This window comes from Rhinichthys klamathensis, unplaced genomic scaffold (assembly GCF_029890125.1).
Source record: "Rhinichthys klamathensis goyatoka isolate OS25496 unplaced genomic scaffold, OSU_Roscu_1.1 h1tg000191l_1, whole genome shotgun sequence".
Taxonomy (NCBI): domain Eukaryota; kingdom Metazoa; phylum Chordata; class Actinopteri; order Cypriniformes; family Leuciscidae; genus Rhinichthys; species Rhinichthys klamathensis.
The window spans coordinates 5,874,053-5,893,000 of record NW_026606717.1 but is presented as its reverse complement, the minus strand read 5'-3'; the positions used below and the strand labels follow the sequence as shown (position 1 = coordinate 5,893,000).

Genomic DNA, 18,948 nt, shown 5'->3' with positions numbered 1-18,948 from the left:
GCGGTGCGACAGAAGCTCCGTCTGTGATTGGGCCAAAATCAGCCAGTCGTCCAGATAATTCAATATGCGCAGCCCCTGGCTCCGCAGGGGGGCGAGCGCCGTATCCATGCACTTCGTGAATGTACGGGGCGCCAGGGATAAGCCGAACGGGAGAACGGCGTATTGATAAACATGACCCTCGAAGGCGAAACGTAAGAATGGCCTGTGACGGGGATTTATCTGGATCTGAAAATAGGCGTCTTTCAGGTCTAGAGAGATGAACCAGTCCCCCTGGCGCACCTGCGCGAGGAGTTTCCTGGTAGTGAGCATCTTGAACGGTCTCTTCATGAGCACTTTGTTCAAAAACCTGAGATCTAAAATCGGTCTGAGGCCGCCGTCTTTCTTGGGAACCAGAAAATAACGGCCGTAAAACCCCGACTCGGTCATAGATGGCGGGACTCTCTCTATGGCGCCCTTTTGCAACAGCGTCGCAATTTCTGAGCGGAGCGTGCCGGCGGCCAGCGGGCTGACAGTAGATTCGAGCCGAGCGCGCGCACGAGGCGGGCGGCGGCGAAACTGTAGCAAATAGCCGTTCTTTATAATGCTTAGCACCCACGGGGAAATGCCTGGAATGGCTTCCCACGCTTTGGAGCATGCGGCTAGTGGCCGAATGGCTATATCGCCCTGATTGCTGCACATAGCGGGCTGGACACAGTGTGTGGGCGCGCTTTGAATGTGTGTGGCAACGGGACTTGCACTCAGAGAGGAGTCTATGGGCCGTGAAACAGACCGAGCAGAGAGGGGACACGCGCATGAGCTCGTGGGCGTGTTTATGTTCTCTGATATTAGAGCGGGCTGTGCCCGTTTCATGTGATGGGGCTCTGAGAGAGACACGGGATATGTCATGCTTGTGTGTATGGGTGAACACATGATTGTGGGCACATTTTCTACACAACTGGCATATTTTCTCTTTTTGAGATTTCTCTGGGTAGCCGTAAAAACGGCTTTTGGTCGCTCGCAAGCGGGCTGGGACACCGGCTTGTTTGTGGCAATAAACACTACAGCAGTCGGCGAAACAACGGGGACTGGCAGAGGGCGAAGCTTTGACGGCGGTCCGGCCGCAGCGGGAGAGCGCCGTCGTTTTCTTAACTTTGCTAGGCAGACTTCTGATGATCAGGCTTCAGCGTGATCTTGGGTCGCGGGCCCCGTGGGGGCGGCGGTCTGCGGCGGCTGTCAGAGCGAGAGCGAGGGCGGCCGCCCTGTCTGCGCTGGGCTGTTTGAGTCTGCGGAGGAGGGCGCTGTGGTGGAGCTCTGGCAGGAGGCTCGCGAGAGCGGCCTGCGGAAGAGCTAGCGCGGCGGGGCAGAAACAAATTCATGGCCTGAGTGGCTTTCTGGACCTCGGAAAAGCGATCGACGATTCCCGTGACAGCAGATCCAAAAAGGCCCGTCGGGGAGAGGGGCGCGTTAAGAAACGCGGCGCGCTCAGAATCTCCCATGTCGGCGAGCGTGAGCCATAAGTGTCTCTCGGATACACAAAGGCTGGCCATGCATCTCCCCAGAGCTTGTGCGGCGGCTTTAGTGGCGCGAAGGGCGAGGTCCGTAGCACTTCTCAGATCCGTGACAGCGGAGGAGGGGTTTCTACCGCTCTCGGCCCACTCACGGAGAATATCGCTCTGTAACACTTGGAGGACAGACATAGAATGCAGCGCTGCGGCGGCCTGACCGGCGGCGGCATAGGCGCAAGCATGAAAGCTCGAGGTCGCTCTGCAAGCTTTCGAAGGAAGCGTGGGGGAAGAGCGCCATCTAGCAGAGGGCGGGCAGAGGTGTGCGGCGACCAAGTCCTCAACGGGCGGCATGGCTAAATAGCCTTTTTCGGCGGCTCCGTCCACCGAGCGCAGCGAGGCGGATATATCAGAGCGGTTTCTAGCCGAGAGCGGGGCATTCCAGGACTTCGTCAGCTCTGTGTGAAGTTCAGGCAGGAATGGGGCGGCCCGGTTGCACGCGGGGGTCGAGCGCCGATGAAAAAAGCTGCCGTCCATCCGGTTCGGGGCCTGCTCGGGTGGAGGAGACCACTCGAGACCGAGGCGTTCGACGGCCTGTGAGAGGAGGCGCATTAGTTCCTCCTCTATTCCGGCGCGGATCCCCACCGACTCTCTCGTGGATCCGAGAGATGACCATTCCTCACTGTCTGACGCGAGCAGTGAACAGGAATCCTTCTCCTCCGCGGCGTCATCGGAAGCGACAGAGCGGCCACTCGGCGGCAACTGTATGTCCGGCTGGGGCGGGGAGGGAGAGCGGGAAGCGGGAAGCGGCGGCGGCGGCCCGCATGGTTCCGCAGGGGGCTCCGGCGGCCTCTGGGCGCGGCCTTTCTTTTTACGCGGCGAAGAGAGAGGCGGCGCGGGAGCGGATTTTGCCGCCAGAAGTCGTGTTCGCAGGGACGACAACGGCAGGCTCTCACAGAAGTCGCATCCTCCATCCGCGAGGGCGAGTTCTGCGTGCTCGAGTCCCAGGCAGAGAGCGCAAATGACGTGGCGGTCTCCGTCCTCGAGAGGAGCGCGGCAAGAGCCGCAGGAAAAACGAGACATCTTTAAAAAGACGCTCGGCTCTTTTAGATATAGAGAAAAAGGATACAGTCGTCGGATGGCGCTAGCTTGCAGGGCGGCTGAAGGTGGCGAAGACGGCCGGCTTCTTCAGGGTCCGGGAGCTCGCTAGAGCTGCCTTCTCGACGGCGACGGCTTTTCTCAGGACAGCAGAAGCGTGTAGCTCGCTGAAGATGAAATGAATCAACATAATAAGCCTGGGAGAGACTGTTATATACACCATAGCCACGCCCATTCTGGCGGGCCATGATGCAATGAGCGCGCGGGCGCTTCTCATTGGCAGCGGGTTCAGCCCCGCTCTCCCATAGGCTTAAGCAGTTCTCTCTGAGCCAACCAATGAGCTGCTAGCTAGCCTGCTCTAGGCCTGCCGCAGAGGAACTGCGTTGTCAATGGATACAAATTATGAAATAATTTTTTGGCTTCAAACTCTCAGCAAAGATGAATCTTTCCCGCAGCGTAAGCTACGCAATACGAGAGAACCTCTCGTAAGAGAACCGTGTTAATTGCATACTGTCTGCGATTGGGTTCATCTCTCCGCAAACCCTAACACACATGAACACTAAACACCATCATGGTTAATTTAACAACATTATATGTAACATAAAATCCCTAACGTAGCCTATATAACTGCTTAGGGGGAAAAACTAAGAATACATTTTTTTTAACAACGAAAATACGAAAAATCAAAAGTGAAGCAAAGAATTCTTATACGTGGAGGCTGCAGACAATATTATGAAGCAGGCAGTTGTTCCTATTGCGTCCAGTAGAGGAGGAGGATATGGCGAAATAACATTATGCATTGAATCGATTCTCAACTTGTGAATTTGAATATAAACGTTACATTAAAATATCAGATGTTTAATAATCTTCAGAAGTAGCCTATGATCGTATTCCAGGTTTGAATTTCCCTATTCTTTCTCTCTCTTTTTCGGTTCGTTAAAAGTTTGCTCATAGAACATTAACGTTACATGATTGTTTCATTCATTTGAAGTGGGTGGTGGGAAATGGTTGTGTTTTTTTCTCTCACAGCCCACATTGGCAGACATCACTTTCACACTGAAAATCAATGTGCATTCATCCCCCTATCAGCCTTCCTATGAATTTCATTTTTCCCCTTTCGAATGTTGACATAGCTAATGCTAAATAAAATATTCGGTCTGGAGATGGGGGAAGGGGTTACCTGCAAAAACAAAACAACAACTTTTCTGCTCCTACTGTATGGTCATATGATGACATATGCGTCACAGAAAACCCAGAAGGGTCTAACTAATACAGCTTGTTTACCGAAAAGCAACACTCCAGGAATTTATTTTAATGGGCACTTCAATTGAAGCTATTGTGTTGATATTAGCCAAATCGTATCAACACTTTCTGGTGAATATTTGAAGGCTGTAACGTTATAGTAATGTTGTAAATAATGTAGGCCTAATATTGTAATGATGTAATGTTTTCAGAGTTCAGACTCTTCTTTTCATGTTATTTACTGTTTAAATGTAGTTACCGTAGTTGAACTTAATGGGTTAGTTCAATCTAAACTGAAAATTATCTCATAATTGACTCACCCTCAAGCCATAGGTGTATATGACTTTCTTCTTTTAGCCAAACACAGTCGGTTATAGCCTATTAAATATACTAACTATATGGCTCTTCCAAGCTTAATAATGGGCTCGAATAGTAACTGAGATTTTGAAGCCCAAAAAAGTTAACAAATGCCTTCTGAAGCAAATGTGTTTTTGTTAGAAAAATATCCATCTTTATAAACTATATAATCATCCAGTAAAGTCTGAAATAGACTTTGGGTAACACTTTATTTTACAGTTGTCACAGTCTTCGTCTGCACCAGTCTGTCTTTGTCTCTTCACTACACTTCCCAGAATCCTCCTCGTCCCCACACCTGTATTCACTCCCTCACTTACCAGCCTGTCCCTCGTTATCATCATCTGTGTCACCTGTCTTCACATCAATATGGTTCATTAGTCTCTGTATTTAGTTTGCTTCAGTTCAGTTTGTCTTTGTCGGTCGTCGTCTTTGTTTAGTCGTATGTTGCGTGAGTTATACTGCCTGTTTGTACCTGCCTGAAGTTTATTTGTTAGTAAAAGTATTTGCATTGGAGCTCTTGCCTTTTGTCTTCTTCTGCCTGCACCACGCCGTGACAACAGTGTCCTTGTTACACATACATGTAGTTACTAACAATAAATTATACAACTAACCCTTAACTAAACCCAATCCTTACACTAACCCTATAGTATAGTACATGTAGATAAATATTACTCAGTACTTAAATGTAAACTGGAATGGAAACTAAAATGGAAACTGGTCATGCATTTAAATATATTTGCAATTACAAATTTTTAATTATGAAGTTGCAGTTTAGTACATTTACAATGTATACATTTTAAATGCTAAATTTTAACTTCACCTTAACCTGCCAAATAACTAACATTATAATCAAGTAGTCAACAGATCAAAATAAGTGCACTTCCTTAAATTGTACTTAAGTGTGCAAGAAACATTCTCATGAAAGTGTATTCGGGCTTTTTTTATCTCGTTAATATTATATCTGCAATTACAGTTTTTTAAAATGTGCTTTTAAGATTTGATGCATGAAGTGCACATATACAATTACACAAGTATCAAGCAGTGCACGATACGATATCCTCTAATAAAACCTATAACTCACTTTTATTAGAGGCTTGTTCTGTATGGGTAAAGTCAGATAACACGAAGAATGCTGATAGCAATATCACATCACATGACATCACTTCGCTTAATATACTTCCTAATTAACTATATAATAACTGCCTGCTATACATTATGGTTTGATGTCCTTGTACAAAAGTTATTTGTCTATAGTGCTTGAGTCCATACAGTATATGCCTGGTATGTGGGAACGTGTGTGTTTGCATTCATACATTTTCCTTCCAATGGATCTTCTGTCTTTTCCTGTGCCCAGGGCAACAGTATAGTGTCACAATGGTGCAAATGACGTGTCATGGCAGCTGCGTTCCTCTCCTTTCACAGTCCGCAAACACCTGAGGCCGGCTCTTTGTTTGATGTGGAGACGTCTGCCATTTAGTCTGTCAGTTTGGGGAAATATTTCAAGGAGTTCAGCCAGTTTTCATACTTTAGAGGTATAGTGCTACTGAGAAGAATTTTTGATACAAAGCCAAAATTGTGCCACAGAGATCCACCTGAAAGAGAAGGAGCTATGATAGATTAGGCACAGATCCTCGTGGACGAGGAACTGTTTTCACAGCTGCTGTTGCAATTTGAACAGAGCCGGACAGTAATGGAGTACATTTACTTGAGTACAGTACTTAAGTACAATTTTGAGGGATCTGTACTTTACTCGAGTATCATTTTTGGGGGGTACTCATGACTTTACTCAAGTACATTTGAGAGGCAAATATTGTACTCTTTACTCCAATACATTTCTATCCATAACCGTGAGTACCCGAGTAAAAAAAAAGAAAAAGAAAAATCTCGGACACCCTCAATTTGTTGTTTCCCTCTCAAACGTGATTGGATTGTGCAGGCGCCACTGATTGGGACAGCCTATCAGCAATCACTTTCAGCTTTCCGCCAAAGTCAACTCCATGGTCAGATTTTATATTACACATTAATGTAAGCCAAGCATTTGGTTTGATGTTCTTGAGTATGTGGTGTGTTTAACACAGATGTGGCAGTGGCGTAGCCACAAGGGATTTCTGATTTCTTAAAAAAAAAAACTTTAGGAGGCAAAATATATTTTTACTGATTATGTGAATTACACTGCGCAAACCAAAGTAGGCTACTACCCAGCGAATGAAGAAGGGTTGGCGCTCAGTCTCCACAGTACATAAAATATTAATTTTGTTTTATTTAATTTTTCGGGTTTGCATTTATGAGGAAAAAACAATGTTATGGACGCGTTCTCCGTTACGGACGTGAGCGCTCTGAAAGCGGCATAAAAAAATGCTTTAAAACTTTCACAGAGACATCAAACAGAAAACACAAAACCTTTCTTTAACCTGAATTTCGTTTTGCATTAATTGTATCTTAATTTTAATCAATGTTTCATCAACCAATTGCCTGGGTTTAATAAATAAGAAGTAAATAGCAGACGATAGATAAGAAACGGAGGCGCCGGCGCGTGAACTGGATCTCGTCTCATAAATGAACCGAAACTCAGTGTATAAGGTAGCCTACTTGCCTCTCACAGACGTCTACTTTTAAACAGAAAAAATCAAAACGAAAGAAAACAGACTACAGACTGCTCTCTGCTCTCTGCTTATGTAATCCGTATGAAATGTGCATTTCTCTCTGGCGCGTTCACCACTGAAGATCGCGAGTCAGCATCGTCAACTTCATCTTAGCCGACACTGACAAAGAAAACACTTGTTTATTAACAAGTGTTTATTAATAAACAATTAAAATATCTCCTTGCTATATTTTACATATTCATAATCATTCCTTTTGCCGGTTCTTTGTGACAGCTTTTAGGTGCTTTATTGGCAGCGCCACCCTTACATGTGGTGTGTGTGTGTGTTGTCCCCGCATTTAAGATGGGACCCCCCAAAAATTGTATTAAATTAAATAAAGCAACATGGTAAAAAGATGAAAATGACTTGATTTTACTTTCAATTCCTTTTACATTCTCCAAGGTATTAACATTAACATTTTTCATAACTCCATGTAGGACGTTTCTGTGCATAAATGTAAGCACTGTGGCAGTAGATTAGTAATGCAATATTTAGAAAATTTACTCTTGTACTCTTGATACTCAAGTACTTTTAAAAACAAGTACTTTAGTACTTTTACTTAAGTAGACATCTGAATGTAGTAATTTTACTTGTACTTGAGTAAAATTTAGCAAGGGGTATCTGTACTTTTACTCAAGTAACAAAGCTCTGTACTCTGTCCGCCTCTGAATTTGAAAAGCAGTTTATTAGTTGAATTCTATAATTCTATAATTATAATTTAGCTTCTTAAAAAAATGGATGACACACAAAAACTCTAGTGTCTGTAGCAACAAGGTAAAACACTGTTAAGAATGACAGGCATGAAAAGTGACCAACATGCGGTTTGGTTCCTGCTGACCACTAAAAATGTAGAGGGCTTAAGTCCAAAAAAAGGCACAAAAGAAATCCTAAATATTGTATTGCTTTAAAATGTAGAACGATTAGCTTTGCAGAACCAAACTGTTTAATATGATCAGCAAATTCTTCTGTCGTTTATTTTTAAGTTTGAAGGGTTTAAAAAGAATTGTTGATGTATTATAAGCTGTCTTGTTTTCATGTGAACATGTTGACATGGTGTTAAATTGTTGTATAATTGGCACTGTTTAGTAGCCTGGTTCTACCAGACTCTCGTACATTTCATTTGTACAGAGAGTCTGGCCTCGCTCCATTGAGAAACGTTTACTTCCTTGTAGGCGGGTTCTCTGTTAAAGTTCAAAACTATTGGATCTGCCCAGCGTCACTCAGGATCTGCCATAGCCAATCGCTAACGTGTGGTCGTGACGTATGTCATGCGCCGAAACCGGCTGGAAACAACAAGTCCGAATTCCATATTCATAAATCTAAATATCTAAATGCTAAACCTCTCTTTCTTATATTTGTGAAAGAATTTTAAAAATACCTCTTTTAAATTAAGTTGTCTGAGAACAAAAAAAGCCTTAAAAACATTATCTGTTTGTAATTATTTTCCTTTTTTCAGTGTCATGTAATTCTCTTAACTTGTTCATGTTTATTTTATATTATCCCCCTACTGTTTTATTTTTGTTTTGTTTTTATTATTATTTTTTGTTTGTTTTTGTATTATGTTTTCTGTTATTACTTGTGTATTGTTTTAAGCAATAAAAAAAACAAGTCCGAATGATCAGAGGATTATGTTTAGAATAAGATGTCTGTCAACGAGAGCTGCATGTTTTGTTCATCGAATTTAAGAGTTCAAGGAACAATTCTAAATTCTAAATGTATATTTGACACTAAGGACAGTGATGTATTCAGTCAACTGTCGAAGCTGGGTGTAATCATTAACAATACGCCCAGTGTTGCCAACTTAGCGCCTTTGTCGCTATTTTTAGCGACTTTTCAGACCCCTTTAGCGACATTTTTTCAAAAAAGCGACTAGCGACAATTTTAGCGACTTTTTGGACAAACCTCAGTAACCTCCAAATGTTGCCAGTACTGTCCTGCGAGCGCGAGGTCTTGCTTTCTCCCTGTCGTCACTCTCTCTCGCTGCTTCTCCCCTGTTCAGTGAATGGCTGAGAGGAGCGCACGGCCGCTGACAGACGCGAATGAGCAGTGTTTTTCCATGGACTTATCACTTATCTGCTTTTCTTTTGTTATATTTAAAGAATTTAGTTTGACCATTTTAATTTTTATTTATTTTCTTGTGCTTATTACTTGTAACACTCACTATCACAGAGCTTAGTTCATCCGGTTCCCTAACTCTCTCAATTCAGATAATGTTCCACATAGGCCAATAAAAAATGTAATCATTCACTATATTATAGCTACTCGTTCTATTGTCTGACAAAAAAAAAAGGAAATGAAAACAGCTTTATTTGACATTCGGCTATATTATGTTAAATAGAGCAATAATTTAGAGAGAAAACGCACTAGGCTGACAGAACGCAAGTACGACGCGATGACGTCATTAATATGCTAATTGACGTATGACGTCATCTAGCGACATTTAGCGACTTTTAGGGAAGGCCTTAGCTACTTTCCTTTGAAAATAGTTGGCAACACTGAATACGCCGCTGCGGTCGTTTCGGATCTGCCGCAAATGCTGTACAGTGATCATCGTGCACGCCGAGCTGCCCAGCACCAACTCCTAACCTTTCTGCCTCCCTCACTTGGTCCTCCATTAGTGCAACAAGAGGAGACGACAACAACTATCGGCTTTGCATCCTATCGTTCGCCTTAGCTAACTCATTCACCACTAGCGGAGTGAGCTGGAAAATTAAACTTTTCCCGAACCCCGTGGGGAGGAGGGCCACAACATCATGGCCACCAACAACACTTAGCAAACAATAATCTTGCTCTGGCTTTAACTTCTGGATATTCGGCAGTTTTGCAACAACGGACCGAATAGATTTTCTCACGTCTTTCTCCGCTGCCATTACTGAACTCCAACTCAAACTGACGCGCTACATCAACGTCATCGTTCTCAGCCACTCCCTCTGTTCGCTGATTGGACCGGTAAAAAAATTATTTCTGGAAACCAAAGTCTACAGCACAATCCCAGACGTAGTACTGAAGGAAAATAAAATTGAGCGGAAGTGCGTAGGAGGGCGGAGCCAGGCTAACTGTTTAGGGCAGTGGTCTCAAAGTCGCGGCCCGCGGGGTGATATTTTGTGGCCCCCTACTTGACATTAAAGTTTAATGTTAGTGCGTCGTTGCATGTGCCGCGTTTTAAAATATATATATATATTTTTTATCCCTTATGGGCTACCATAGATAGTTTCGTGACAGCTTACGGTGGGTTTGTTGTCAATAGTTGTCAATGACAACCGCGAAGTACAAACATACTGCGCCTGGAAAAAATGAGCGCGTCGCTTCAATTATGAGCGCGCTTGCCGCGCGCCTACATTTGAAATAACGAACTTGAGCTCGCAAAATATGTGAGCGCGATATGTGAACGGCAACGGCCCCTTGTCGAGCTACCACCAATCAGGCCACGAGCTACTGGTAGCTCGCGAGCGACGTGTTGGAGAGAGACCCTGCTCTAAAACAATGTGAGAATAATCATTTTGAGCTTGTAATATGTGTCCAACAGGTTAATAAGACGGTTTTTGCTTTGATTTGTGCAAAGTCAGTCATTTGCCTGAGACATGGCATGTGTAGAAAGAATTCAATAAGACGGGCAGACATGACTGCAAATATTTGTATTTCAAAAGCAATAATTGTTTTTCTAAGTATAATAAAAGGAAATGTGCCTTCCAAAAAAAAAAAAACATTCAATATCATTAATGTGTTGTATAAAGAAAATAAAAAGGACATAAGCAAATATAAATATCACAAATATGTGTTATAGACAAAGAAAGTTTGTAAAAATGAACTTCAACTGTCAGAAGGACAGCTCATGAAGAACCAATCATGTACAGAAAGGAATGTTCAAATTCAGAGGAACAGTTCAGAAGAAACGTTAATAATAAAGATTGAGAAGATTGGATCAGTTGTGCTCCTTTTTTGGAATACTTGAATACTATTTTTTGTGGAATACTTGATGAGGCCCAGCCTGACCCCGACTCTACCTCCAGCGGCCCCCAGTTAAGTTGAGTTTGAGACCCCTGGTTTAGGGATAGTTCACCCAAAAATTAAAATGATGTCATTACTTGTTGTTCCAAACCTGTATAAGTTTATTTCTTCTGTTGAACATAAAAGAAGATATTTTGAAGAATGTTGGTAATCAGACAGTTGACGGTAGCCATTGACTTCCATATTATGTTTTTCCCTACAATGGAAATCTTTGTCAATGAGTGCCGTCAGCTGCCTGGTTACCAACATTCTTCAAAATATCTTCTTTTATGTTTAACAGAAGAAAGAAACTTATACAGGTTTGGAAGAACTTGAGGGTGAGTAAATGATGACAACATTTTCATTTTTGGGTGAACTATCCCTTTAACTACAGTTTGCTCCACTAAAATATACGATTTATATCAAAGCGCCATTTAAAACATGACATACACATACAGCTACAAAATGTGTTAAATTTAAATAATATATTAATATAAGATTACTCATATATAAATGCTCACAAGACAAATAGTCATGCAAGTCACATTTGTGACCACTGGGAGAGCACAGTCTCATTTTTCTGTCATTGACTCATATAAAAATAACTAATACAGTTGCCTTTACATTGTCTGTCATTATCTGTTTCCGTGCAATATTTAACTGACAAAATCTGACTTTTTTTTTTTACAATTGGCCAAGAATAAATCACATAAAGTAAGCTATTTACATGTTTTAAAAGCATTCAGAGAAGTAAAAAGATCTCACAAATTTAGCATTACAGGAGTTAGGGCAGAGGGGAAGCATGATTCTGGGAATATGATATCTGACGTGACGCAATAACTCAAATGCAGCGTAGCATGCTCTGATCCTTTGTTAATCCTTTGTGAGTGTGTTTATTGTACCTAAATACACTGCCTCGGGGCTGGCTGCTAAGCGTCGTGGCCACGCCCACTATCGAGACTCCGCCCCCTCCGCTCGAGCCGTCGACTGTTAACGGAACTGTAGTGTTTAATGTTTACCATCGTTCCGCTTAACTGAACTATCTGATCCGGAGGCTTTATCTGATCGCCACATAACATTTACAGCGAAAGGACTGGACGCACTGTGTGCACTGTGCAATAACCCAAGGTAATGTACTGCCCGTTTTTTGTTGTCCTTCTCGAAAGCGTATTAATCGATGTTCTATATTAGGCTTCGACTACAGCGATGTCGTGTATAACGTTAGCTACTGTACAAGGAAACTGAACCCGTTTCATCCCGTTTCTTCTCCTGATATTCCAGCCTGTTATAAACTTGTAATTGCAACTGCACAAGACAATGAGACATTAAGCGCATATAATATTATTCAGAAATGAGTTATATATGAAACTCTTTGGACGGCTAATAAATGCTTGATTTCATTGTGTTTCTGCATGCACGCATTAGTATGACAGTCTCATATCCCGCTATGTGTGTTGCATAACTTCGCTGCATTCCTGCCAGACTAAACTCAAGGCTGTCACCTACAAACGTTACAGTTATTATTTTCTATTAATACTGTCCATTTTTATGACAGTATTGGTTATTTGATTATTCGATTACTTAATTAGTAACTATGCTTTACTATTCATTACCTACAGGTATTTATTAATTACATACTTGAAATAAATACTACTATAGGCTAGTAATAATAATAATCATTACTGTTATTATCGTAGTAGTAAAGTATTATTATGAATTTAGTAGTACAATTTATTTTTATTATTTATTATATATTTAAATTAAATCAAAATAACTAATAATAACAGTTATTATTTAATTAAAGTGGTGTCAAAGTTATAAACTGCAGCGATAAGCTCATTGCACTTTTTCAGCCACTTTGAATTAAACTGCTCATGAAACTCTGAAAACTAAGTAGAAATGACAGTCATAAAATAGAATAGATGTTATGGGATGATTTTGAAAACATTTTAAACATGCAGAGACCACTGTGTCGCAATGTCTCTAGGAAGAAAGGTTTTGGGTCATGAGTTGTCATCTGATTTCTGATATTATGCAACAGTTTTGGAAAGATTTGTTTGTTCCATGAATCATGATCATTCACTTTTCAAGGGCTCAGATGTCAAACCATTATAGATATTATACTTGGCCCTTACTTATAATATATTAATCAATCAAAACTAACTTTAGCTGCCAGCTGGACAATAACTTTATTCTAGAGCTGTAAAGCCAAAACAATCTCTTGTTTCTTTAATTTCCTATTATCACTGTAAAGCTGCTTTGAAACAATCTATATTGTTAAAAGCGCTATATAAATGAAGGTGACTTGACTTGACTTGCCATGAGATCATTGTGTGAAGTTTACCTAAATGTGACAGAATTGTAACCAGAGTGAAATGATTGACTTCCCCTTTCACAGTATGTCTCGAGAGCAGAAAGCAGTGGAGCGTGCCAGGAAGGCCTTCCTCACCGGCCGGAGCAAATCACTGGAGTACCGCATTACACAGCTGAAAAACCTGCTGCGTTTTGTCAGAGAACGACAGAATGAAATTGCAGAGGGCCTCAAAAAGGATCTCAGAAGGGTTGGTGACCCATCCACTTGTGTTATTGTCCACTTCTAAACTCTGTTTGCTTATGTGAAATGTGCTTTATATATTTGGCGACAGAGTGAGTTTGGAACTCCTTTGTATGAGACTCTGGGTCTGGAGAGTGAGATTAACCTGGCTGTGAGAGAGCTGAAAGATTGGGCAGCTCCTCGACCCGTGAGCAAGAGCATGATGACCATCTCAGACCAGGTCTACATCCAGCCTGAGCCCCTGGGAGTTGTGCTGGTCATTGGGGCCTGGAACTACCCCTGGGCTGTCACCATCGGGCCCCTCATAGGAGCTATAGCAGCAGGTAATCGAGGTCTATCGAAGGACCATCAGAATGTTCGTTAACATTATATTGCTGCAAATGTATATCCAGCCCCTTTTTTACTTTTAGTGAAGAACGGAAAAAAATTTCGCCGTGAGTATATTGGGGCACGTCAAAGTCCCTTTAAGACAAGTCATTTCACTCGGCGGCCATCTTTGAAACGCCATGCAAGTGCAGCTCCTATCTCTTTGAATGGGGAAAACATCAAATTCTCGAAAACTGTTTTCCAAGCTTACAATTAAATGTCATATTTGAAATCACCAATGAAATCTGACAACAACTGTCTCATAAATTTTGTTTCTAAACGCTCAAATCATGACAGAAAACAAAATTTTTCAGGCTGGATCAAGCTAAGGCACATGCGCAGTGGAAGCGTGCGTCTGACTGTTTCTATAGGTACCAGAGCTTCTAACGGCAGCTGCAGCGACGCGATGACTTCACCAATCGGCTATTGGCTCTTATGTAGAAGGCGGGACTTATTCCACTATTTTTAGCTTTGCACTTTTCCACATTCAAAACAATACGAGTGACGTGTCTTGTGTAATTCTATAGTCTTTGGGCACGTTCAGTCTCCTGTACGTTAATGTGTGAAAAAAGTTGCTAGCTGCAGTTCACTTAATGGCCACCGGTGTCACTAATAACAAGGGTTTCTGAATCCTACATATAATATAGACCCTTTAAAGTTGGGGTAAGCAATATTTGAAAAACACTGTTTGAAAGTTAGTCAGACAGACACAACAACAAACTTGTAGCCAAGCAGCTTTAGGAGACAGTGTAGGAGAGAGAACAAGCAAGAGGTAGATTTGAAGAAAGACTGTAGAAAGAGGGATGGCTGAGAGACATTACAAAAGATAAAAGCTCATAAGAATATCACTGGAAAATAAAGGGTTATGATCAGGAAAGAGCTTTAGTGTTAAAGGGGTGGTTCAGGATTTTGGACATCGGGCCTCATTTCCAAGTTAGCCTGGGTGTTATTTATCAGTGGAGACAGTTTTCAAAAAATTTCATCCAGTCCTTCCAGTTGCATAGGCTTGCAACTAGGCTAGCGCGAGTCAACGGTATCTGCTAGCCTGCCATTAAAAACAGTTTTACCCACTCCACAGTACACCAAAAGCAAATAAATTATAACGCCAGACTATCGATGTAAATGTCTGTTGAGAGAATAATGTTAGAAATCAAAGTACTCTTGCATCTCAATGATCGCATTGCATTTACAGGAACTAGTTTCTCAGCAGCGGCGGAATTTTACTTTGCTCCGGTTAGTAGTACTGCGCCGAAAAGTAAACACAGAACAGAAGCGCAATACAGTCGGGAATACCTCTATCTCTCACTACCTCTCTCGGTTGCCTAGGTAACTTAATATCACTCCGCCGCTGCTGTAGACTGTGCTAATAAATACAGGGAACAAAGTATAACTATTGCAATGCGATGAAAGGGTAGTTTGATTTCTAACATTATTCTCTCAACAGACATTTACATCGATAGTCTGCCGTTATAATTTATTTGCTCTTGGTGTACTGTGGAGTGGGTAAAACAGTTTTTAATGGCAGGCTAGCAGATACCGCTGACTCGCGCTAGCCTAGCACCGGCGAACTATGCAACTGGAACGACTGGATGAAATTTTTTGAAAACTGTCTCCACTGATAAATAACACCCAGGCTAACTTGGAACTGAGGTCCGATGTCCAAAATCCTGAACCACCCCTTTAATATTAGAAAAGCGCTGGAGAGAGCTAAGCGGGAAGGCCTGAAAACAGACACAGAGGTTGCTTTGATTCCGCTCCATACGTGAGTAACACTGGGTTTGAGTGGGATTGTTTGTCGAGCTGCTGTGCTGTTAGAAACTAACCACCAACTCTTGTTTGTATTTACTATTGTGTATGTACTTTTATTTTTTGTGCTTCCTTGTCGTTCGTTCATCATCTTGCTTTATTTTTCGTGAAGCATTATTTTGTTGCGCTTCTGGTACGATAAACAGACTGCCACTCTTGCATTGCGTGTGTAAGGAGGCCAGCAGTGTTGTGCCTGAACGCGTTCAATGAACGATAGTTCATGAACTCGTTCATATTTTGGGCGAACGTTAACTGAACGTACAGAATTACTGCCTGGTGAATGTTACTGTGAACGCGTTCATTCTGGTGTTTGTTAACGCACGCTCTCTCAGTTTAACTTCGTTCAATAGGGTGCCAGATTTCTATGGAGCCTTCCAGGCGAAAACCCGACTAAAACACACGTAAACAGGCCTTAATATGTAGGGAAAAAAACACCCAATCTGGCAACACCAGCCACCAGTGTCGCACCGCCGCATGCGTCATCAAAACAAAAAAGCAGCATGTAGTCGACAAAGCAGCGAGCGAGGAGGCGTCGTAAGATCATTTAAACGAGTTTTATGACAAGGTCGGTGAGGTTGGGAAAAATCTTACATTTCTGTGCAAACTTAGCCTGGTTAAAACCAGACCATTCTCAGTTGTAACTGAGTTATGGTCTGGCAAAGCGTCATAGACAAACCATTTCCAGAGGGGCGTCACCAACGGACGTCACGGATAGGCCTTAAAACCAATCAGAGCGATGAAGGAGATGACCGTGACGTATGCAGAGCGGCGGAGAAACATCTCCGAGTGTTGTTCTTTGCTCGGTTTTTAACAAAAAGGAAACGTTCAAATCGCTTAAAACAGACGCGATAGCTGATTCGAACGAGTGATGTTCGACGGCGGCATCCATCTTTGTAATGTAGGCTACAAAATCCGCTTCAAAATCCCAGCGCTGTCGTCATCGTGTAAAGCCCGCCCCAACGTTTCTGATTGGTGCCTCGATTTCGACGGATTGGAAATGAGCTTGAATGAGCTCTTTGCCAGACTAACTTTCAGAGCAAATCTGAATTTGCCAAAAGTTATCTGGGTTTTCCCAGGCTAGTGCAAACTTGGCCCGTCGATAAAATAATTGCTGTCTGTGGTTGTATATGGGCTGTGGCAATAATAAAATAAAAAAAGAAGCTCGCAGCAACATATGGAAAAAAAGAACTATGAACTAGTTCATTTTTTGAAGTATGAACTATGAACTCAACTAGTTCATTTTAAAATGTGTGAACTGAACTTTGAACTAGTTCATGTAGAAAATGAACTTTCCCAACACTGGAGGCCAGCTATTGTGTTGTGCAGGCTGATGACTGCTAGAGAATGCAGTGTGTACTGTTTAGCGTCCTTATTAGGCGTCCATGCCAGCGATCGGGGTTCGAGACCGACTCAGAGCAGGGTGGTTAGGATTGGAGGGTGAGCTTTAGAGGCAGAGCAATGAAGAGAGGGGTGTGTTTGTTTGTGTTGTTTTCAAATGTCAACAATGTTCAGCAACAAATTTGAGAAATAACGCACTGCGCCTTTAATAATAGCAGCACTAGAGCTGCATGAACCACAAAAATGTGCAAATCCTGATAATTGTGTTATTCATCAGCACTGATTAAATTTGCTTATTTAATTAGTGATCTAAATATAATCAAGCATTTTAAATATTTCTTAATTATTTACATCATAACTTTATAAAATTTCAAAAGTGTTTAATTTAGAATACCAGATGTGACCATGGTCTGAGACTTTTGAACCGCAGTGTGTGTGACTGTACATTCTCCACCCACTTTAAAACATTAAATATGAGGCATTTGTCTGAACAATCGGTTTTACATCTCCTCCTCAGTTTTTGTTGTGTAGATGGGAAAAAACATTTTAGTAATGAATGAAGAGCACATTTAAGGATAACTTTGTTACACTGTACTTTGTCCTACTTATGTGAAACTGCCCTGTGCCAACAGACCAAAGTACATTACTGTCTCTTTCCCTTAGTCACCATCAACAATGTCAGGACTTGCAAAAAATAACCCCTAGAAATACCTTAGATTTGAAAACTATTTATTTATTTGTTGTCCCATTTTAAGAATAATGCATGAATTAACTTATGCACATTATTTGCAAGTTTTACAAAAATGCTGTAACTCGTTCAAACTCACTATCTCTATATACAGAGATAGCTCCAGCTTTTATCCTTCTGTCTGTTATCTGTCTTGAAGAATGTTGTCACCGTTTACTAAGTAAAAAGTCAGGTTTGCAAAACAGAGATACATTTGAAGTGTTTAGTGTTGTGTTAAAAGTTATACCATTATTACTGATCATATTTTTTTTATAGTCTATACTTTATATAGATCAGTGGGTGTTACAAAGTTAACATGTGGAGATAAAAAATGCCTGTCAATATTTAAGAAAATTGATAATAATATTGTCATATTATAATTAATACTATGTTATTTGACAGGTAATGCAGCTGTGATCAAGCCATCTGAAGTCAGTTCTCACACTTCCAAAGTAATGGAGGACCTCTTACCACTGTACTTGGACAAAGTACGATTTCTTTCATACATTTCTAAAACAAATTGGTTTATAATTTAAATTAACCAAATAAAAAGGATAGTAACCCTAACTATACATTTGAATTAGTATACAGTGTAATGTATTCATACTGATGGTGCTGATCTCAGGAGTTGTACCCTGTCGTCGCCGGTGGGGTGACAGAGACCCAAGAGCTGCTCAAGCAGCGGTTTGATCACATCTTCTACACTGGGAACGGTACAGTGGCTAAAATCATCATGGAGGCTGCTGCGAAACACCTAACCCCGTCCACTCTGGAGCTGGGCGGAAAGAGCCCGTGCTACATCGACAACAACTGTGACCTTGCCGTCGCATGCCGGTCAGTCCATTCACAACAGTCGGACCCTGGAAGTAAAAACTCCATTCGACTCTCCATAGGGAAATTGATTTTTAACGACAACTTAAAAACCTTTAAAGACAGTTTTACTGTGAGATACGAGGTTGTTAATCGATAGTATTTGCTTCTGTTGAAGCCGTTAGCCCACATTATTACAAACTTAGTTTTAAAATAATCGTGTTTAAAGGAATAGTTTACTTAAAAATGAAAATTCTGTCATCATTTACTCATTAAATGATGTTTACCAACTTTCTTCAAAATATCTTCCTTTGTGTTCAGCAGAAGAAAGAAATTCATACAGGTTTCAGGGAGAGTAAATGATGACAGAATTGACATTTTTAAGCGAACTATTCCTTTAACAGCGAAATTCGTGGTGAAGAACTACATTACCCATGATGCTGTACATAAAATTCCACCAATCAGAGTCGAAATGAGTAAAACACACCAAAAGATCTCATTAGCTCCGCCCACTCCCATGATGCTCCGCAAATGACGTAA

General features: G+C 41.6%; 1 protein-coding gene across 1 annotated transcript in view; it reads left to right on the top strand.

The window, feature by feature from the left end:
* Positions 1–11,833: 11,833 nt before the first annotated feature.
* The window catches only part of aldh3a2b (aldehyde dehydrogenase 3 family, member A2b), a 96,283-nt gene continuing 89,168 nt past the window's right edge, over positions 11,834–18,948 (top strand). The window contains exons 1-5 of the mRNA XM_056262202.1: positions 11,834–11,935; positions 13,206–13,368; positions 13,453–13,684; positions 18,001–18,086; positions 18,224–18,432. Of these exons, the coding sequence (XP_056118177.1) occupies positions 13,207–13,368; positions 13,453–13,684; positions 18,001–18,086; positions 18,224–18,432 (689 nt within the window). The 5' untranslated portion in view covers positions 11,834–11,935; position 13,206. The remainder of the gene's footprint in view (positions 11,936–13,205; positions 13,369–13,452; positions 13,685–18,000; positions 18,087–18,223; positions 18,433–18,948) is intronic.